General features: G+C 37.9%; 4 protein-coding genes across 4 annotated transcripts; 3 read left to right on the top strand and 1 right to left on the bottom strand.

Moving 5' to 3' along the window:
• The first annotated feature begins 64 nt into the window (after window positions 1-64).
• Window positions 65-2,568, top strand: LOC131774542 (transmembrane protein 64). Its single transcript, XM_059090592.2, has 2 exons — window positions 65-779; window positions 1,992-2,568. The coding sequence occupies exons 1-2, from the start codon at window positions 228-230 to the stop codon at window positions 2,448-2,450; spliced, it is 1,011 nt and encodes a 336-aa protein (XP_058946575.1). The 5' UTR covers window positions 65-227; the 3' UTR covers window positions 2,451-2,568.
• A 744-nt stretch (window positions 2,569-3,312) lies between these two features.
• Window positions 3,313-7,386, bottom strand: LOC131774544 (M-phase phosphoprotein 6). The gene is made up of 5 exons (XM_059090593.2): window positions 7,315-7,386; window positions 7,128-7,237; window positions 6,291-6,384; window positions 5,645-5,739; window positions 3,313-5,345 (listed from the first exon to the last, which is right to left on the bottom strand). The coding sequence occupies exons 1-5, from the start codon at window positions 7,378-7,380 to the stop codon at window positions 5,198-5,200; spliced, it is 513 nt and encodes a 170-aa protein (XP_058946576.1). The 5' UTR covers window positions 7,381-7,386; the 3' UTR covers window positions 3,313-5,197.
• A 513-nt stretch (window positions 7,387-7,899) lies between these two features.
• On the top strand, window positions 7,900-10,099 carry LOC131774610 (cilia- and flagella-associated protein 90-like). Its single transcript, XM_059090665.1, has 4 exons — window positions 7,900-7,998; window positions 8,081-8,215; window positions 9,178-9,288; window positions 9,953-10,099. Exons 1-4 carry the CDS (start codon window positions 7,900-7,902, stop codon window positions 10,097-10,099), a joined length of 492 nt encoding a protein of 163 aa, XP_058946648.1.
• A 4,316-nt stretch (window positions 10,100-14,415) lies between these two features.
• Window positions 14,416-16,646, top strand: LOC131774533 (beta-1,3-galactosyltransferase 5-like). Its single transcript, XM_066164641.1, has one exon. It carries the CDS (start codon window positions 14,965-14,967, stop codon window positions 16,081-16,083), a length of 1,119 nt encoding a protein of 372 aa, XP_066020738.1. The 5' UTR covers window positions 14,416-14,964; the 3' UTR covers window positions 16,084-16,646.
• The last annotated feature ends 5,103 nt before the right edge of the window (window positions 16,647-21,749 follow it).

Genomic DNA, 21,749 nt, shown 5'->3' with positions numbered 1-21,749 from the left:
AGCGCTGAAGAGTCCGCTGACAAGAAAAGCTTACTCAATACTTTGACATTCGGACACAGTCGACACTGGGCGTTAGCGAAGTATATTATATTACCATGGATTGATTTCACAGGAAGTCACGCTTTTTGAGGTGGTTTTCGGTCTTACACAACAGCGAAGTGTACTGATCGTCCTTATTTTCACAGATTATCGACTGACCTTACGAGTTGGGTTAGGTCGGTCGAAAAATGGTGTTCAAATATGGGCAAAAGTGCACAGAACAAATTCAGTCGAGCGCGCAAAAGTGTCTTGGCGAAACAACAAAGTTTGACCAAGTTGTTAGCAAACGAACACAACCCAGATGCTATCAGATCTCTGGTACAGCTCTAATCTTCCTAATCATTGGACTAGTCTTGGTTATTTTGTGTCGCCGATACATCAAAGACGTTTTGGAAGCGCTACAGAATTTGGATGAATGGCAAGGGATTCTGTTGTTTGTAATCATGTTTACGGTTGTTTCTTTCCCAATGACATGGGGTTACATCTTTCTTAACGTAGCAGCGGGTTATTTGTATGGATTTGTGCTTGGATTTATCGTCGTTATATTTTCCGTACTGTGTGGTTTATCCATTGCATTCATTGTTTGTAGACGATATTTACGAGATTTCGTACGCTCAAAATTGGAGTCGGATAGTTTAAAAGCTATTATGCGTGTTGTGGAGGGCAAACGTGGTATCAAAGTCATTGCATTAACTCGGCTTACACCGGTACCCTTTGGACTGCAAAATGGATTGTTTTCGGTAAGTAATCAGCAGTATTTTTTGCTATCACATGATCAATCGTAAGGTTGTCTTTCTCCTTGTATCCGTTGGTGATTTTGAGTAAACACCTTTTTCGAATCGAGAGCTTTCTCAACTTTCTGTGGCGTCCATCTGCTTCTTATGTTAATGTCTCTGTATAAACTATTCAAACACTACTCCTTACTCATGTAGGCGTTGATAACTTTTCAATGGGAGGGGTTTTGAGTAACCTTTTGCTGGCATCGTCAGGTTGTTTTACAGTTATATTTTAGTTATCGCATGTTCTTGGCATGAATTCAGAATTATGTAAAGCCGAGAGGCGTCCCTTAGCATGTCCGTTCATAGCATGATAAATACTTCTTTCTGGCAATTTCAAAGTCTTAGTCATTTGATGTAAATTATATATTTACCTCCTTTCATCACCATTAGAAATAAAGTATTGATTTTTGCATAAAGCAGATGGCAAAGACTGTAATCGTAGCTTAAAAAGTTTATAAATTGGGGATATGTCATTTAATTTTTTTCCCACCGACCTTCACTAGCTCTAAAATATGAAAAAGTTATCGAGGGCTATGTCACGTCAGTAAGGCTCTCAAGGGGGAGAAACCAGTGTAATAGATATGGACAAATGGAAGCATTTTGGTACCTCTTAAATAGAGACAGTGGCTTCTTATTAGCCCATATTTATGACACTGTTTTGGCCCTCTTGAAACCCTAATACACTGTATCTAATCTCTCTTGAAATGCAAATTTTTGGATGTGCCCAATTACATCGAGGCAAATTATATTTTCTGATCACACTATTTGACGTTTTTAATTTTGTTAAGCTCTGAGAAAAGGGAGTGATTATTAGTTATTTTCTATTTAATTATGATTCTAGAGTAGAAAAACAATACTTTTGACCTTTTTTCAACTTTCTAAGTAGTGTAGGAATCAGCAACAAGCCTTAGTAAACCAATGTACTGTATGATGTGATAACTTCTGGCTGGTGATACTTTGTTTTTTTTGTTTTTTTTTAATTTTTAAACAGAGATTGAATGTTTGAGTTCAACTTTCAAAACTTTCTCTTCTTTAAAAAATGCATAAATTTTGTTAATAATAGTTTTTTTTGTTTGTTATGAAAATATGATCATATGTTAAGAACAAGAAAAATCTAGGGTTTCATCCTAATTATGTTTATTAATCATAATCGTGTTTTCCTTCATCCTACAGGTAACTAATGTTAGTACAGCTAAATATGTAATTGCATCTACAATTGGACTTCTTCCTACACAAGCACTGAATTCATACATGGGATCTACATTTCGTTCTTTGGAAGATCTGGTTGAAGAGCAATCTGGAGGATACATTATCCTGTTTGTTCAATTCATCATTAGTATACTTTTAATGACGTATGTTATACGCCGAGCAAGAAGGGAATTGAATAGAACTTGCGATGAGACAGAGCCTGAAGTTCTTGCTAATGGTCATATAATAGTGGCTGTACCAGAAGAATTTCAACTGATTCCAGAAGAAAAGAATTTTAAAATAGATTTTGACTTAGAGGCACAGCTGGAAGAGAAAGAGTTCATTGATCACAAAACAGCTAAAAAAGGCCACAAGAGGTCAAAATCTGCATCAGCTGTGTTAACTGCAGTCAATGAAATTGCCAAAGGAGCCCAAACTCCATAGCTATTGTTCATGAACTATCATTTGTATTTTTTATTTCCTTGTGGATGATTATGTTGTTGTTTGAAACTAATTCTAGGTCAAAATGGTTTTAATTAAACTATTTTTATTTGGTTTTTAATTTCGATTGATTTGCCTTTGTTCCAAACACTGGTTTATTATCACAGTGTTCATACAAAGTAAAATACAAGGTCATCTTGCTTTAAATCATTTTTACTCAAAAAATTCAAATGTCATCGGCTACACTTGGTTTAGTTTTCTGTTATTAGGCTTACAGTGTATGTTTAGGATGATTTGGGATGATCAGAGATTTCAAACTTTTTGCCATCCTTAATGTTTCTGATATTAGCTTAGAGGCAATAAAGGTGATAAAGAGTACTCTTGTAAATCTGTGACTTCTTGTTTCCATAAGTTGGAAACATCCAGATGTGGGGGTACAGCAAATTAAGGTCATTTGTATTTTATGTAATGGTGGAAAGAGGACTTTTTAATGAAGTCTTATATTTAAACCAAGAATTAGAGGAAAAGGTGATAATTGCAAATTGCAGTACAGTACTCATTAAAAATGCACATACAAGCATTTAAAAAACAAGAGAGAGATTTCCCCTCAGATTAGGCTTTCCCTGGTCTCTTAGACTGCAAACAACTTGGCATATTCATTAGATTGTGCAAAATTGTTAGGTAGATCAATTTAAGAAATATTTTTTTTAAGAGAGGAACATAAGTATTTGCTACAAACAGCACCAAAGTCTTCCCATCAAAGCTTAAGACCAAAGTAACAATCCTTTGCACTTGTTACTGTACATTTTAATGGCAAGTTAATTGGCAATTCTGTTTCTGATAAAGTATTCCCAATAAACTGCAAGTGGGTTACAAGTGGGTCAGAGGTGATTAACTTTCCTTGTTTATTTAAGAATTTTGAAATTAATGGTATTGCTAGATTGGTTGGGATTTTATTGGGATGTTAATTATTTTAACAATTCAGGTGCCTGAACCCATGCATTTACCAGGCATATTTATTTAATCTAGGGCTTCAAATTATTCTATTCTTCAGTGGGCCTTCTCTGAAGGCAGATTTTATTAGAAAATAAATATATTTAGCCTATTTTCAAATTAATACTTAATCTGGATTTCTTTCATATTGGAACAGCTATCAATTATGGTTTTCTGGCTTTGTAACAGTTTCAAGTTTCTCTGCAATTTACAGTGTCTGGCTAAAGCAGTGTTCTTCAGAACCACAAGTGGCCAGGATTTTCCTTGGCTACTTCCTTCTGAGGCTGCAGCTAACTGTTGTGATCAGGAAAACAATTCTTCCTGCTAGCTTGGTTTTTTTAATGTATTTGTTTGTCTGGTATTTTTTGAAAAAAAAAAAAGAAAAAATCTCTGGAGAACACGTTGGAGATTAAATTTGATCAGAGAGTGTTTTGACATTTTTTGTTATTATGTGAAAATTTATTTAATAATCTAATATCTTCATTTTTAGTACTATTTTGATATTATTTTACTCAGTTCAGAGAATATGACCATTATCTTCTCAGTCAGATGATTTCAAGTACAAATTTAGCCAAAATTCCTTCTTCATTGACTGTACAGAAGAGAGTAATAAAAATCACAGTACATGAAAATTGAGTAATGCTTGTACCTACTTGTGTTAATTTAAAGACATGAGAGCTATAGGGCAATGACCATTTGGTTGCAAATTGCAGAAACTGGTCCATGCATCATGTTGCAGAGACAAATCATAGTCAACGACTAAACAAACCAAATCAAACCCAGTGTTGCTGCAAATTGCCATTTAGCTTATCTTGGTCTCCTCCATGATCAATTATGTCTTCCCTTAAGGTTTGTGAGAACCTCATTTGACGACAGCACTTTGTCCAACTGATAACACTCTGCTTAATTTAAAATCATTGACATTCACTTCTTCTTAGATTAGGGTACTTATGAGAAGGTATAGAAGAAGACTATTAAAATCTCACTGAAAGCAAAATGGAGCTCATCATTCTTCATACGAACCATCACCCAGCTTTAATGGATACTATAAAAAATGTATTTCTTTGCTTGAAAAACTTCCAATATTTGAATACTATGACATACTAGTTTCCTTTCTTTCTTCAAATCAATTGACTTTTAAGTAGATGTATGGAACAAAAAAAATGCTTTTTGAGACTTTTCTTGTTCATGCTCTAAATTTAGGAGTTCAACTAAAATCTGTTTATCAATGGTGTACTTTCACTTGAAAGCCTCTTACCACTTTGTCAAGATTTTATTTATAAGATATATGAAACCCCATAGTGCTCAATGCCCCACATTCAACCATTAAAACATTGATTAAAATTCTTGCCTTATACAGACACAAATGTTCTTGTGTGGTGTCACTGCTTATTTCACCACTATTAATCTATATGTCAGATCAAAAATTGTCAGTTTAAAAGAAAACTATGTAGACAATATTTATAAACAAGGCTTAAACTATTTCATTTTATAATAAATAAGAATGTTATCTGCTATCCATTAATCTCAGTAATTAACAAAACAATGCCAACCCAAGATCTCATAGCACTTTCTTGTTCCGCTAATAATTCTTTCAAACTAATAATTATACTTGTAAAAACTTGTATAGATAATACACTAGTACCTAAACTGATAATTGAACAGACCAACACTGACTGAGATTGAAGAACAGGGAACTGAAACTGTCCAACAATCAGGCTAACTAGTGAACAATACTTTTATCTTCAACTTTTTTTTTAGTCTCTGGGTTTCATAAATCCATGTTTCATTTTCTTTGATGGTTGGTTTGAACATGGACTGTCAGGTTCACAAGTCGTGCCAATTGATGATCTTTTCCTTTTTGTTGTGAATTTCTTGGCTACTGTTCCCACAAGGTTTTCATATCTGTTAAAAAAAACAGCAACAACAACAAATACAGATGGTTAATTCAGGTAGCATCCCATTTAGGAGTGAGTGATTGTCACCTCTGATGTTGAAGGTAAACTTATTAGCTACTACTGCTACTTTACAGGCATCTCTCAAATGAAATTATTACAAACAAATAATTATTATCAAACGATCATCAAGATTACAATTAACTGTAAAGTCTTCTATTATCTTTCACTTTTCAAACATGTAAAGTGAAATTACTTTAGGGCAACCAAAATACTTGTAAAAAAAATTGTGATAAGAGCAGTAATTACCTTTGAGCCATCTCCTCATCAGAGACAGTTTCTTCCCTTTCTCTTGCCTCTGATTGTGCTAAATCTTCTTCAGCTATCATTTCTTTAAACATTTTCTGTTGGCAGAATTTGCAATCTATATTTCATTGTTTGTGACAATTTTTTATTGTTTATCCATGAAGAGATCTGCAGTCTTCTTATTCTTCTTTTATTTTGCAAAGAGGAAAACTTTTGCAAATCAATCAGAAGCCCAAGTCCAATCCTATCAAAATTTATTAAAATCAAGATAGTTAGAGCCTCAATTTAAAAAGCAAACTAAGGTAAATGTCCACAAAATCCAGCTGATGTTATCTGTCTGGTGACCTCTCTCAACTTCATTGAATATTTATATCACTAAATGACCTCAATTGTTTTCTCCAAATTATTGAGTTGACAAAGAGATCTTTGTGAATGACTGTTTCTTGCATAACAACTGAACTTTAATTAGCTTGTAAGTGAGGACATCTTTCTCCCAGGTATTCACCATTGTCAACAATTTACAGCTTGCATCTTCTTCAAAGGAAATAGGGACTAATGAGCTAAATACTTCGACATAAGGTTTGAATTTTGTATCTGGAGTACTATTTCCTCATCTTGACAAAAAAATATAGATATGGAAGAGACTCACTTCAACTGTTGGGTTAAAGTTTTTAAAAGACATCCTTCCATTTGGGTAAAGTTCTTCACATTGTACATAACTTGGTTCAAATTCAATGCAACTTCTGAAAAAAATTTCAAATTTTCATGGTAAATTAAAATAGTGTAAAACACTTGGGTTCATCAAAAGTAAGTTGATGAAAACTTCTCTTCTGCTAGAAACTCTTAATTGGCCAATAAGCTACTGATGATGTTAGTTTGCTAAAAAAGTAATACAATATGACTAGAATTGACCATTGAAATATTGTTATTAACAAAATGTCTCAATACTACCCCTTTCCATCAAAATAATTATCATTACAATTTTCCTAAAACAATGCTCATTCCTAAGCAGGTTCTCTAGAGAGCCAGCAATTCATAACTAAATGTGCAGCTCGAGTCAACTATGACATTTTGCTCAGAGGCACCTTTGGGTTCCAAGATCGATTCAGTAATTCTCCTATAAAGCTGCTATACATTTATTTGTAAATTAGATAGGAGAATGAACAAATGATGAAATTTATATCCACCAACCGATAATTTTGACTATTCTCGTCGCCTTATCATTGATTAGTGTACTGAATTTTTTGAGGAGATGGCACATTTTCATCATTCACAGGAGTTCGTGGTTTAATTTGAAGTAGCCACGGGGGTGTCAACCTATCATCTAGTGAGGGAGAAAGCGCGTTGCGACTGAGATCCAGACCAAACAACGGTTGCGGAGGAGACTACCCATTGCCAACTCAGCACAAAACAGCAGCCTTTGACATCCTTACGAAAAATTCAGAAATGGAAAATCTCTTTCCTCTATTCGATATTCAATCCTAACCTATCTTCTTGTTCTTGTCCATTCAGCACCCAATGTGATTCTTCGATGGCACGCTGTCGTTCTTCTTCGAGCTGGCGACGATAGTCTGTTTCTGCTTTCCTTTTCATGAACTAAATATAATGAAACAGAGAGTAGAAATAAATTTAAACATCTCACAGACACCTTGAGGTATGTAAGGGTGCATTACCTTCATTTCCATGAGATTTTTTGATAAAGTTTTTTTCACCGGTTGTTGTGGAACTTCGGCCGCCATGTTGGATTTTAGCTTAGTTACCAATCTCTCCGAGTTGTTCTAAGATATCAGGCTCATCTCCAGGACATGCCGCGTTGCTTATAGGTGCGTTAAGGAAAGTCCATTCAGTACTGAATTAAAATGGCATTAAATGAAATTAAATGAAATAGACTTCGTTGCTTTAAAGGACTTCTTAAACCTGTTTTCCCTGGCTTGATTTTAAAGAGGGTTGGAGCAAACTTGCTTTCACTCAGACCACGCAACAATATGGCCATTTCTTCATTTTAAAATTATTTGATCTCCTCTCTTTTGTTTTAAAACGCCTTCTGTTTCTTTATATTTTCATTATTTAAGCAATAGGCATTTTTCATCCCCGTTAATAGTAGTGAGTGCGCATGTCCCAGCTCTCCTCATTTGGCCATGGGCGATAAAAACATTTCAACGCGCGCGCTATACGCAATTATAAGCGTCACAAACAAAAACAGTCATCAAAGGGTTTGCTTAATTTTGCTGTGTTTTATCCAAAGTCTTGCATGTGTCATGGACCAATCGCGAGCGAAAGGCTGTCTGAGGTCTAACTATGGACTGAAAACTTACACTCCTGAACAAACCAAGGAACAATGGCGAGAGAGCATGAGGGTAACACACGTTCAGGGAAGTTTCTTTGGATATGACTAACATTTTCTGATTACGAAACTGTTTCATTTCGTTTTCAATTCAGGGAGAAAAACGCCTTTCAGACTCGCATCTTCTAACGTCGAAATGCAGTGAGGCACTTTCCAAGGCCTGGAAAACAAATTTTTCAAGACATATATGTTCAGATGTTCCATTAAACTACTTCAACACAAACAAAAAGGTTAGTACCTGAGATCCTTCCACGCTGTGACTCTACAGATCAGTCCTGTTGAGATGGAAATGTTCTAATTTATTAGCCTTCTTATACCCTATTCACACCAGCAAAACATGGTTTGTTAAACTGGTTTTTACTGAATGAAAATCATAAACAGAGAACTGAAAAACATAATTTTCCATAGGATTCAAGTACCTGCTAACTTGCATGTATAATGTGCCACATTTAAGTAAAAAATATTAGGTTCAGTAGTTTCTACGAAGAAAAAAAATTAAACATGTTTAAGCTTTGGTGTGAATGGGGTATTAGTCTTGTTAGTCTTTCGGACGCCTTTAACACACTTGATAGACAATGAATGAGACGTTTTGAAGAAGTTCCCTTAGAAAACGATGGTGTTACACTTCACTAGCCTTGATTTGGGTATTATTCATCAGTCAACCATCAGAAGCAGTTTATTTTTTGAGTGTAAAATAACATTATATCATTATTTAATGAGTCACATGGGTAAGAACAAATGACTAAGTGTTCCTGGTTCAAACCTCTTCAGCCTCGCTTTAGCAAATCCTTCAAACAAAAGGTATGAAGTTAAGTACAGAAAGCAACTGACAAAAAAACTCTTCACTTGATTCTGATAATGACTTCCGCTAAGGTTGTCGAAGCGCTGGTAACTGTCACCAATAACGGTCATTTTTGGGACTCTCTATGACCTGCACGATAAGGCTACACGATTAGACTGAGGATACCTTACTGCAAGTTGCCCTTGACTGAGACAGGTTGTCGGTAGATATTAGTCAGTCATTCGCTCTAACGAAGGACTTATATTCGAAACGTCATCTTTAGAAACCTTAACGATGGCAATTTACATATTAATAGATTTACTAAGATGATAAAACCAAAGTGATTTGTGTTTAGTTATGTTGCGTTAAGTTTCCCTCCCATACCCGTCTCAAATGCCCTTTCTTCCTTAGCATGACAGGATATCAACTTACGACAGAACATTTCATATAAAGACAGGTTATTGCAGTAAGCTTCACCGGGACGACAGAGAACATACTCGAGGACTCAATGTTAATTCTGAGGTAAAGAGATTTTTGACCAAAGTTTTAAACAATTTTCTCAGAATACAAAATTCACCAATCTCTATGACATAATTTCCCCAAAACGTTCGTCGTATCCGTCTGGTTAGCTCAGGTTGGAGAGAGATTAGGATCGGGGGCTAAAGCCTCAGACTTCACCAACACTCAGGATCTCAGCTACAGCTAACGGTGGAACTGAAAAGTGCTGCCTTTGCTATGACGTCTGCATATAGTTAGACGTTCTCGTCTTTTCGTCAACGACGATAAAACCGTTGGCTCCGTCGTCTGCAACTTTTCCGTACTGGTCATTAGCAGGGGACATTCAAGAAGCCACACGGTTAGAATCTCAAACAATAGGGAACGTAGCTCCCGGTGTTGTGGTCTGACCTTGTTTCCGAAGTTTGGGACATCTGCAAATTTTTCTCAAAAATTGTAAACAGCACAATGCGAGGTGATCAAAGTACCTAGCAAAATGTTACAAAGCGCTAAGAGCTATAAAATTATTTCATCATATGTTTCACATTTTCCGATCTTTCATTGTACGACATTATTCTCCTCGGAATTTTCCCAGCTCAACCGAAGCATAACTTGCGTCCCACATTGCAGAGCATGCTAGAAAGCAATTTAGTGTCAGCTTAACTAGTTTTCTAACTGGATCTTTCCCCAGGAACAAACAAAGTCCGTTCCAGTCCTCAGTTCTTCTCTGTATGGACACCGCCCTCCTCTCGAGATTCCTTCTCGGAGACACGTCCGAGTGGCAACTGTTAAACGAGATTTCTTTCGTGATAGTGGAACAAACATTCCTCTTCTTTAACAAGTTTATCCCCGGCCAACGGCCACAGATAGAGAAAATGAATAAAATGTTTCAAAAGGTTTCACCACGTCTAAGCGCCTTTGGATAGTAAACCGCTTTAAAACTATCGTTAAAAAATTTAGCAATTGCTTAAGTATCTCTTTGTTATTAAGTATCATGTCCTGCCCACCGAAGAGGCAGCAGCTCTAAGTTTGAATCCATTTACGAATCACCTATGGGGTTTGTGCATGGAAGTAGGTAACAGAGAAATTTTCAAACAAGTATCTCAGTAAAGAAATTCAGGCTCTGGTAGTTTCGATTCATTTCTCTCAACGATGGGTCAACTGAGAAAAATCGCACCAAACTTTTAAACAATCAGATACAAAACGAAAAAACAGTTTTCACTCGATCACTCAGACACATCCTTTTGCTTTGCGGAGCCGAGTCTTGAGACACATTTGAAGGTTTCACTTGGAGTTCACGGCTTCTGATGATTTTTTGGCTATCATGCCTGACATGGTTTAAAAATGCGAAGCGGAAAAATACACTTAATCAGTACCTTTCTGAAGAGCTATCTCTTTACAATGTCATTCGGGTGAGCTCTCAAACAGGAATTAATTAACTAACGGAAATAACAAACGCCTGATAACATCAGCTCAGTTCTAAAGAAGTTTAAAGCAGTATAATATCCTTTGATACCTTTAATCAAAACACTCTGCCTTTGCTTAGCGACACATATGTTTTATTGCAAGCAATATCCAATAGTTACACTAAAAACTGATCGATCACAGGATTTGTGTTCTGTCACGTGTAGGGTGGAGCAACTATAGCGTTTGTACTTTTCTGTGAGTCGAGGTTAGTGTCAAGCATCTATTGGCAGAACTCTGTACGGCCAGTTTTCATTCTCTCGAAGAAGGAAAGATTTTATATTATTCATATCTTCAGGCAGATGTATTCGAATTTAAGATTGGACCCCGCGCGCGCCGATGAGCTCGTATGATCTGCGATTCTCATAAATTATTCGATATATGTTGTTGCACCGGTACTTGGAGAACGGATTCCTCGATATCATCTTTTGTCACTAGGCAACAGCACCATGAGTGCTCTCAGTAGAAATTGGCCTTGGATCCTCGACAGTTATCGATTGTCCATTTATCCTTTTATAATGATGCACATTAATTGCTAAGTATGCCACACTGATAATGTGTTCAGATATGATTAACACGTACAAATTTTCAGGTGTAGAATTTACTGAAAGGAAACAAGTTCGCACGGATGGAACAAGACAATGAACTGTTCATATATAGTTTGTCGAGATCGAGCGCTTCAGTTTAGGTTACTGATCGTCAGTAAATGTTCCCACGAAGCTTTGCAAAATCTTGGTGCACGTTTTGGCGAATGATCAGCCCAAGACAAATCTTTGATGAGTTTTACTTTCTCTTAGCAACATCAAATATCGCTTCAATAACAAAGACAAGATACTATATATTAACCTTTTCACTCCCACAAGTGACCAAGACAGAGTTTCTCCTTACAATATCGGTACGATATCAAGCAGGCAGGTGATGAGAATAGAGAAGAATATCAATCATGGGATTATTAGTTGATCCAATACCAAGATCTCTGAACTAACAACATAAGAATTGTATGGCAGATAGTAAGGAGAATTACTAATTGGATCTTGGGACTGAAAGGGTTAAGAACATTCATGCGCAATATTACCTCTCTCTGCAGTCTAAATAAGGAGTTCAAATTCCTTAATCAAAATTATCTGATATTCGTTAGTACAAAAATACTGAAGTATTCTAAAGTGGTTCTTGAATTGGAACCAAACCACGCCAACAGAGATCGTCATAACATGCGATCTTACATATCCTTAAATGAATACCCTTTCTAAATGAAACCAGATATAACGAAGAAAGAAAACTTTGACGATGACAGAAGTTTAACGAAAAAATGAGTTTTTTTGTGTAACTCAAAGGTTGCAAAATGGAAGAAAAGTATTATGGCATAGGTATGTACTGTATTGACAAGAGATAATCTCTTGTTTTTTACAAATAGATGTGACTTTGAAAATTATTCATATTGGGCATTTTGTCTGACTTATTCCTTGTAGAGAAAAAAATTACAAACGATATCGGACTCTCCACTTGCAATAAACAGCACAAATGAGTGATCAGACTCGAACAGAAGTATTCAAGCACTAGTTTAATTCGACCAGGGCTTATCTGTAGGCAAATAATTTAAGAAGTTCAAGATACAGCGAATATCTGATTAGTGAGAGGTCAGTTAAGGTATGGTATAGTGCCACGCGGCCATGGGAGAAGATCAAATCAGCTACACGACAGCTGACAAAAAACGTTATTGCTTGAGTTAGAAGGTTTATTTTGCATGTTGCAGCCGAGCACCAGAAAACGTACTGTCTACGGAAAAAAACCTGTAAAATACAAATGATGCGGAGTAAACAAAGATATATCTCTAGTCTATAGCTCTATCCACTAACCACCATCAGAGCACGTCACAGTGGATTGAAGAGCGAGAGCTGGGTGACCGCTGACGAAAAGTTGGTCACAAAAAGGTAATTTAGTGTTAGCAACTGAGTTGAAAACGTAAATTGACCACTGTAACGAGATTAAAGGCTGACGTTTCGAGTGTTAGCCCTTCGTCAGAGCGATTGAATCGATTGAATCGATTGAATCACTCTGACGAAGGGCTAACGGTCGAAACTTCAGCCTTTAATCTCGTTATAATGGTCAATTTACGTTTTCAACTCAGTTGTTAACACTAAATTACCTGTCATACTCTCCCACCGACGCAGCACCACAGTTTCTTTAGAAACCTACCCCCTTTATTCGTTGATCACAGAAAGCCTACCAAAATAAACAGCCTTGAGGGAAAAATAGCAAAAAAATTTGGATAGAAACGGGATTTGCTTAAGTTCTTTCGGCCCATCCTAAGGGCAAGACTGAATTAAAATAGTTTTTGTAAAAAATGGAGCTCTTGTTGTCCGTCTAAAAAGATCAACCACGTAAAAACTCAATCGCCGTTACCCATAGTTCCACTCCACTCGTGAGCCATGGCTCAGGGCCTATTGTTGTTCGATTGTCTCAGAAATATTTCATTTCCGGTTAACTTAAAGGCATGTAAAGGACGGAAATTCCACTTGTTCGACGGCTCGTGAAAGAGTCTACTTAATAAAATATATTGATTCCAAAACACTGAAACAAGAAGAATCTCTCGTCCGGAAAGAAAAAGATTGACTATGCTAGTGTCACGTTTGCAATATCCTCCGCCGTTTGTCTATTCGTTTTCACAAAGAAAAATATTGTCGGATTGACTGACAACTCAGTGCCACGACTACATCATGTGTGCTGCATATTACTAGTGACAGCACCCTTTCTCCTTTACCAATGAGTTTGTTTTCAATGCCTGGCTCAATTTAATCACAGAAGGGGTTCAAGTTAGAAGATGATGAGGGGCCAAGAAAGCCATTAGGTCATCAGAACTGTCAGTTTGGAACCAAACCGGAATAGCGGTGCTTATGATGTTCGTATAATTAAGTTACTCGCTAAACGGATCAAGTTGGAGCGAGACAGGGGGTGGGGGAGGGTGGGAGAATGGTTTTTTTTGTTCCGTTTGTGTGGGCGGAAGAGGCTGACTTATTCGCGGTCATGATCAGATGCGGTGCCGAAAGGAATTTGAGCTGATTTATAAACTTACGATTGTCAATGCAACAGAAAGTAAGAATTACATTTGAGAGTTTGGTGTTAGATATGTCCTAGAACCTAGGATCGTCAAGTCAGCAGTGTCTTCAGAGTGGGCGACTAAGCGGGCGGAGTCAGAGTGAGGTGTGAAGAGTATTGAGCGCATTCCCTCAAATGCAATATTTAAAAAATATCCTCTCATTTTCACGAAGGAGTAATTGCCGGTATGTTTCACTTTTAATCCTCTTAATGATGCCTTTTTTTTTTTGAGTAGATACACATTTTGGATGAAAAGTTTTACTTTTAACAGACGATGCTCTATCAGTGGCATAACATAAATGCCACTTATATCCCGGACGAGAATTGTTTCTAGTTGGAACGTCGGCAAATTTTGTCTCGAGTAATCGCTAAACTGAGGAACTACCTAAGGAGTATCCTGCAAACACTAAGGTGAATGGAATGAGTCTAAAGAAAAAAACAACAAACAAACAAATAAAAAAAGAAAGGAATAAGGCGGTAAGCGCAATTTGCGAATGAGAAACTTCGTGGTAATTTAAGATTCGCTACACCCAGTGAAATACATTTTCATATTCGAATCTTGTATTTCTTATTTTTCTAACGTCAATTTTAAAGGCGTTTTTCTGTGAGTCTTGTGAAACTTGGACTAGGGAAATAACATGGTTCCTGTGCGTGCAGCTTGATTCATGGTTGCATAGCAACTTAACGAACCGTTTGCTAAACATTCAAGCCACAAGTACTAAAGGTCATGAGAAGAAAATTGTGTGAATGATATTACCTCCATGTTTGCGGCGGGTTTGGGTAAAAAGCGGATCTGATCAAGGTCTTCCCTCGTCGATGGTGTTAATGTTCCTTACACGTGCAAATCACGGTGCAAAGTTAAAACGGTTTCAAATTTAACATCTTCGCGTGACAGTGATGACACAATCGTAGAGATCTCATACCGATATTTCTCAATCAACACTTGATATAACTTGTGTAATGAGTGTGTGAGTTGAAACAAAATACGCAAAAAGATCGTCTTCCGAAAACATGCTAATCTGCGATAATGGGACCTAGGAATTTATATGGCGAGCCGTCTACGTGAACATTCCTTGTATAACCCAAAATATTACCGGCTCAAGAGGCGACAACAACAGCGTGAACAGGAGAGCTGGAGCAGTGATGCCTTCGCATGCGCTGCATATCACCCGCTCCAATAAGCGTTTATTGAGGAGAATTGCCGGTGTTTTCTACGTGGCAGTCACAATTGCAATAATAACAGTTTGTCTCCGCGACTGGTCCCAGACTTGGCGAATTGTTTCGTCTCCTCCAGCGAGACAATTACGTTCGGTAAATGTCCACACAGAGGTACAGCATTTAAAGACACCGACACCAGCAAGTGTGGAAAAGACAGGAGCAACTACAATAAAAACAGAAATTACAAAGAGTTCGCCAGTGGAGTTAGAAGGCACTCACAGAACAGTCAGAGCATCTACAATTGAGGACCAACTTCCTCTTGAGCACAAAACAACTCTTACCTCCACAACAAAATGCAATCAGCATTATTTCCTTCTTATTCTTGTCTCTTCTGCTCCAGCGTATTTCGACAGACGTAGATCAATACGACAAACGTGGGCCGTTGACAGCTCCATCAACACGCGCTGGAAAACAGTGTTTCTGCTCGGCCAGTCCCGAGACAAAAATGACACTGAGCTACTTCAACGTGAAGATGCGTTTTACGGCGATCTGATACGTGCAAACTATTACGAACACTATTGGAACCAAACGCTCAAGATTGAAATGGGTTTTGAGTGGGCAGCCAGGTATTGTAGCTTTAAATTTCTACTCAAAGCGGATGATGATGTTTTTATTAATCCCCCGGCCGTCATCGCCGTCCTAAACAGAGCAGCAACTCCAAAAGATAAACTCTATATGGGATATGTGTACAGAAATCCCCGGGTCCAAAGGACCGGGAAATGGTCGTTAAGTCAAGAGGAGTATAAAATGACAAATTATCCTGACTTTTGTGCCGGGCCAGGGTATATTTTATCCACCGACGTTGTGACTTCGTTCGTCAGTATCTTTGGTCGTATTCCGCAGTTTAAATTTGACGATGTTTATGTCGGGATGCTCGCCGCAAAAATGGGGCTTAATGCCGTTCACGTCAGGGGGTTTCAAACACCGCCATATTTATCTAAAACGTGTGTTTTATATGACAACACTTTAGTCCGACATGGGGCCGTGGGGCAATGTTTAATTGACCTTTTCCAAAAATCTCAAATCAAAGGAATGTCACCCTAACTAATGGTTCAGCCTGATTATTTATGTTCTTAATGATCGTTAACTACCTTTGACATGGATAGACTGCGATTAAGCGTCGCGATTGCGGAAAAAGCGTCGTTTTGAAACGACTCTCGTAAAAAGAAGAACACGCGGTGCATTTTTTATCTCAGAAATTACGGAACACATTCTTTGGAATTTGTGTCTGATTCTCTCGAGTAGAAGTTAATCTGCGCCGGTTGATATTAAAAGATGACCTATTTTGAGCCCATTGGCTGGTTCATTCAGGTAAGAGCAGACTTCATCATCAAATTGTGCTTGGAATACCTTGTAATTTAAATAGAAGTTACAAGGGGGGCGGGGATCTACCCCTGTCATACTGTAAGACATCCAGTGAGGCAGACATTGATCTTTCTTTAGTGTCTTTGCTTCTTATCTTAAAACTTTGTTTGCGTGCGATCAAAATGGTGTCATTATTATCAATCAATGACATTTCTGAATCCTATATTGCCTTAATCGTCTCTTTCTATGTGTAAATAATGAAAAATATTTAATGTCAATTGTGTGTTTCCAGAAAATATCCATACCCCCACCACGGAGGGAATTTCATGTAGGACCCCCCCACCCCTTCGGATTTTCCATTTTGGGGTAGCAGTGGTAGCCCCCCCACCCCTCTGGAATTTCCAAAGAATTTTCTACCACCCCCTATACCCCCTGGAAATATATTTTTTTCTCGTAGCAAACAACAAACAAGAGGGACGTGTGATTTTGTCGCGTGTATATTCGAGAGATGGCGTACACGCGCAAGGTAAACGTCGCTAACTAGCTTAAACTTAATGTTTGCTTTATTTTTAAATACAATACTTATCCTTAAACATTTAACACAGTATTCTCAGTACACGAAAGGAGAAAAAAACTGTACAAGTCGCAACAAAACACTTTTGAACTGTTAAGTTTGTACAATGTACTGAGAAAATTGCGTGCACTTGAAATGGAAACGTTCGAAATCACATTGAGCAACGTAAATTTGTACAAAATTGTGTCATAAATAAGAGAGCAAAAGAGAAAACCGAGTCAGCAGTAAGTTATTTTGAACTCATCTTTCCAAATTCCAGCCTCTAATGTAAAATTTCTCCACACAAGCATTGATTCTTGTTAACAGCGGGTCGATAATTTCGTCCGATTGTGCATAAACAAACCTTGGCTAGTTACCAGTCCCACGCGCATATATACAAAGCCCTGGATCCTAGTGTTTCTCAATGTTACTATCAACTGTTTTCTACTACGGTACGACTGTACTTATCATTCATTGTAACATCGCAAGCAAGTAAGCCATAAAGAAATCGTCAAGTCTCCTACACATTATGATGTAACGGAATTAAGCTCAGTGCAGATCAAAATTAATAGATGGCTGGAGTCAATAAGGGGTAGTGAATGGTAAATTTATGCGAAACTTTGCGAGACGGCGGGACCAGCGTTTTTTTTTTTTTTTTTTGCGAGACCGAGACAGTTATTTGTAAATTTTACGAACGCGAAACGTGTTATGACCGAGGAAAATCCCTAGGTAACCACTCCTGTTGGTTGTAATCTTTGGAGACTGGTAACGAGTAATGGTGGCTCCGTTCGAAAAACAAAGTGATTCTCTTCTTTATTTGATGTTATTTATGTTCCAAAGCGCTACAAGGATAAAAGAAAACTTTCTTTGGCTGCAGAACTGTTAGAAGCATCGTAATTTAACAACTTAAACTTCAGAACGTCCCACTAAAGTAGGTAAAAGGCGCCAATTGACATACGAAGAAAGTCGATCGACTTCCTACCCTCTGGACGAAAATTTCGCCTCTTACCCCCCATCCCCTCTGGAATTTCCTGGGACTTTGACCCCCCCACCCCTCTGGAATTTCCAATTCCCTCCGTGGTGGGGGTATGGATATTTTCTGGAAACACACATTGCCAATTGCGGAACTAATGAACTAATTTTATGACTTCCGTTCGATAACCGTTGGGAGTCTAGAAAAAGGCAGAATATTCTAAATGAAAGACTATCGAAGCAAGCAACCATAGACAAATAATTCTGCTGGTTTACGTTGGATCAAACTAGTGATCATAGCGGTGTAAAGCAATAATGGAGAGATTGTAAGAGGGTCTCAATGAGGTGACGGCTTCCATGGCGAACGGTTAAAATTTTGGCTAATTTACGGCCAACGGTTAAGATTTTTCCGTTGTTTTTACAGAAATATTCTTTTCGATGAACTTTTTCACAACTAACGGAAGAATTTGTCAATTTTGACGCCTAATGGTTATGGTTTACGAACGTATAATAATTATTTGAAGAAAAGATGAAAATAAAATTGCTAACTGTGAAAAAAAAATTGGTGGAAAAAGTCGTATTTAATACAACCTTGAATAAGCCGTTTCCGGAACAGCTCCGGGGCCTACACCAGTGACTCCCCCTGCTCCTATCAGGAACTGAGGTCGTCTTTGATATATTGTTTGTTATCCTGTCCTGCTCCGTCATTATCCATTATCATGATAGCACTTTAAGTGGCATCTCCTTGAATAAAATGTCACGAAATCTCCATTTTGACTTGGCTTACGAGAGCTTGTCGGCATCGGCTCTGGATATAACTCATAACGTTTTACTGTAGATTTAGAATCTTTTACTGAAAATCCTGATGGTGTCCGTCCCCTCCTTCTAGATACCGAGGAATTTCATAATCACGGATATCCCCTTTATTCCAACACCCCACATAGAAGAAGTAACGTAATCTAATTACCACCGAACTATTTGAGACATGGACAAATAAAACAAAATTAGTCATCAATAGAGCACTGTTTGAAAAATGCAGACGTGTTGAAATGAAGGATATTATGCTTTAGCGATGTCAAACACAAAAGAACATTCCCATCATATATTTGGGGTTTTAGATCTACAGCATAGGGTCACTCTTCCCTTTCATAACAAGTGGTGTTCATGTCTTCTAACAACTTAAGTATATGAGGTCGTGATTCGGGTCTGAACACGTAAAAACATCAACATACTGTAACCTATAATCCGGAAGTTCGTAAAAGGTGACACTCTGAGGATCTCTGTTGATCCGCGAAAAAAGAAACAGCTCCAGCATGACAGAAAAAGCCCACTAAATGAAAAGCTGAAACAAAAAAACGGTCGAATTGAAAAATTTACTCCACGGGAGGGGAGTAGGCACTAAGCTGATTGTTTCATTCCGGTGTTCTGTCAGCTCATTTAGGCTGTAAGGATTAACTTCGAAGAATTCATAGAATTTATTAAAACATTTCCTAAGTGTAGAGTCTTGTTACTTGACAGTTCATCGATTAATTATTACGTCTCCTCTCTTGTCCAATGTCTGCTGCATGGAAAGTAGATCGCCAAAATTAGTAAGTGGCGGAAATTTCGTGTTGCCTTCAAGACAATTAAATTCGCTAAACCGCTGCACGGTATTTTCGACACAGAAATGAAGATATTGATACCTAGGCTTAACATAGGCCTTTTCACCTGATAACCCCTGAGTGATGCTCTTGTTTTAATTGAAGAAAAAATTGACGGCAAATTTAAGCCATAAACTGCACCACCGTTCAGCTGATCCAGTAAAAACGCGATACACGAGTGGTCTTCGTTTGAGAGTCTTTTATGTATGTTGTTTTGGGGACAGAAAAAAAGCTTATATTTAGTGAAAGGGTTCCAGATGATATGTGATCCAATATTCAGTAGGGGCCTGTATCATTTTCAGTTGATTCAGACGTGCTGAAATATGCTTATGATCAAATATTACATCAGATCGACTGCCGCGACTTCCCACAAACAAAATAGCCATCTTTCAACGGTAAAATTGTGGCGTAAGATGCTTTGCAAGATAGCCTCTTTGAAATCAAGTAGAATACTCAAATTAACAGTTAGTCCTGAGCAGCGATTTGCCAGGTTCAGTCCTCTATGTGCTTAAGAGGAGATTTTCGTCCCTTGAAGCTTAATCAAAAATTAATAACGTGTCAAACATGAGCTGACCGCTTTGCAGGCCCTGCTCAGAGTTAATTTATCCACGTAACCGAAAATCATCTTGACTACCCTGAAAAACACTGCATAAAAACGGAAGTGAAAAATCGACGTTCAACGAAGACAACTCTGACCGTACAGTTCATAACCTTTACCCAATAAAATCCCAAAGACGTGGCTCTCCCTCCAGGAACCTGGTTTCCAGGATGTCTCTCTTATTTCCGCCCCTTGCGAAGGACGAGAGCCAGAGAACGAGGTTTCCCACTTTCTCGCGCCCCACTTTGAGCTCTCATCAGCTCCTTATACAAATGATACATTCTTTATGTTCTGATTGGCCTTCGAGACTATAAATTTAGTTTTGGTTCCGTGACACTCAGTCGAAATGCCAGTCTTGATGACCTCATGAATCAGTATGGACGGGGTAATCATCCTTCTTCTTCTTGTAAGAGAGGTTTTAGGGTAATGTTGAAGTTTTCAAAGCGGGTCACGTTTATTTTTAGAAGGCAAATCACGCATCACACTGGTTCATAAATTACGATTCACGCATCACGTATTAAACTTTTGCTACCCTCATCATAAGCAACTTGACTATAAGAGCTCTGTCAAACCCACTGATTTCAAGTTGGGCGACGCTTTTAGCGGATAATTATGCGCCGATCAATTCGGAGCGTCAACGACTTCCTCCTGCACGACTTTACTCGGCACAACTTTTACCGGCAAGACTTTTCCCCGCACGACTTTTTTTGGCTCGACTTTGTAGGAAGAATTCTTCCGGCACGACTTTTTTTTTGGACACGAATTTTTCCTGCGAGACATTTTTTTGGACGTTTTCTGGTCTGTTATTCACCAACATCTAAAAATGTTTATCTTATGATTAAATCTCATCTTGTCCAAAATTTGTGGCTTTGGTTTTAACAGTCAATTTTTTTGTGTCAACACTCAAGGCCATAGGTAAAGCAGTTTTCAGACGGAACAAACAGAAACAGCCATTGCGTATACAGGAACAGATTAGAAGAAGAAAACGAACCGATGATGCAGATTTGAACTCACTTCCTTTCTTCATTGGTGAGACAGGGAAACACCCCAACTCGAGTCAACGCAAATATTAAATCCTCAATTGAAAACTAATCTATTTTTTCTAGCAATTAAGTACAAGACAAACCTAGTACGCATAATTTAACGGGGTAAACTTGTCCCATTTAGCTTCACTAAAGTGTTACAGTGAGTAAACTACGAAGGGTCGGCAGTGACCTGCCGCGCGGATTATTAGTTGAGTCTTACGGTAAAGGAAGTAGAGTCGTGCCGCGAAAAAGCTAAGGTGGTAAAAAATAAAGTTAAGATGGTGAAAAAATAAAATTGAGGTGGTGAAAAATAAAGTTGATGAGAAATATCAGATGGCTCTAACTGGGCTTCGTACTTATCTTGCTGGTTGTAGTTTGATAATCTGCTTTTCCTGTTCACACGCCACTTCTCTTTTGAAGGCGAAAAGGATCGGTTCTCAATATCTAAGGGCATCTTAAGCTCTGTCGCCGAGTGATTTTTTTTCCTTCAATTCGCGCCGTGTTAATGGCTGTGTCAGCATAGGGGAATAAACGACTGGATTGGAAAAAGAATTCAAATAATTCAAGACGTCTACTATGAAATAAAACCTAGGCGATATTGAATTGAGCAAAGGGGA

Source organism: Pocillopora verrucosa, chromosome 3 (assembly GCF_036669915.1).
Source record: "Pocillopora verrucosa isolate sample1 chromosome 3, ASM3666991v2, whole genome shotgun sequence".
NCBI classification, from domain to species: Eukaryota; Metazoa; Cnidaria; class Anthozoa; order Scleractinia; family Pocilloporidae; genus Pocillopora; species Pocillopora verrucosa.
The sequence above is the reverse complement of the archived record's forward strand: the minus strand, read 5'-3'. Positions and strand labels throughout refer to the sequence as shown.

Excerpts from the sequence above, each read along its gene's own strand:
- LOC131774542 (XM_059090592.2), top strand. The coding sequence starts at position 228 with ATGGTGTTCAAATATGGGCAAAAGTGCACAGAACAAATTCAGTCGAGC. Across the intron at positions 780-1,991 it reads TGCAAAATGGATTGTTTTCG|GTAACTAATGTTAGTACAGC; the intron begins GTAAGTAATCAG and ends TTCATCCTACAG.
- LOC131774544 (XM_059090593.2), bottom strand. The coding sequence starts at position 7,380 with ATGGCGGCCGAAGTTCCACAACAACCGGTGAAAAAAACTTTATCAAAA. Across the intron at positions 5,740-6,290 it reads ACTTTAACCCAACAGTTGAA|AAAATGTTTAAAGAAATGAT; the intron begins GTGAGTCTCTTC and ends TTCTGCCAACAG. Across the intron at positions 5,346-5,644 it reads GATGAGGAGATGGCTCAAAG|ATATGAAAACCTTGTGGGAA; the intron begins GTAATTACTGCT and ends TTTTTTTAACAG.
- LOC131774610 (XM_059090665.1), top strand. The coding sequence starts at position 7,900 with ATGGACCAATCGCGAGCGAAAGGCTGTCTGAGGTCTAACTATGGACTG. Across the intron at positions 7,999-8,080 it reads AATGGCGAGAGAGCATGAGG|GGAGAAAAACGCCTTTCAGA; the intron begins GTAACACACGTT and ends TTTTCAATTCAG. Across the intron at positions 8,216-9,177 it reads ACTTCAACACAAACAAAAAG|CATGACAGGATATCAACTTA; the intron begins GTTAGTACCTGA and ends TTTCTTCCTTAG.
- LOC131774533 (XM_066164641.1), top strand. The coding sequence starts at position 14,965 with ATGCCTTCGCATGCGCTGCATATCACCCGCTCCAATAAGCGTTTATTG.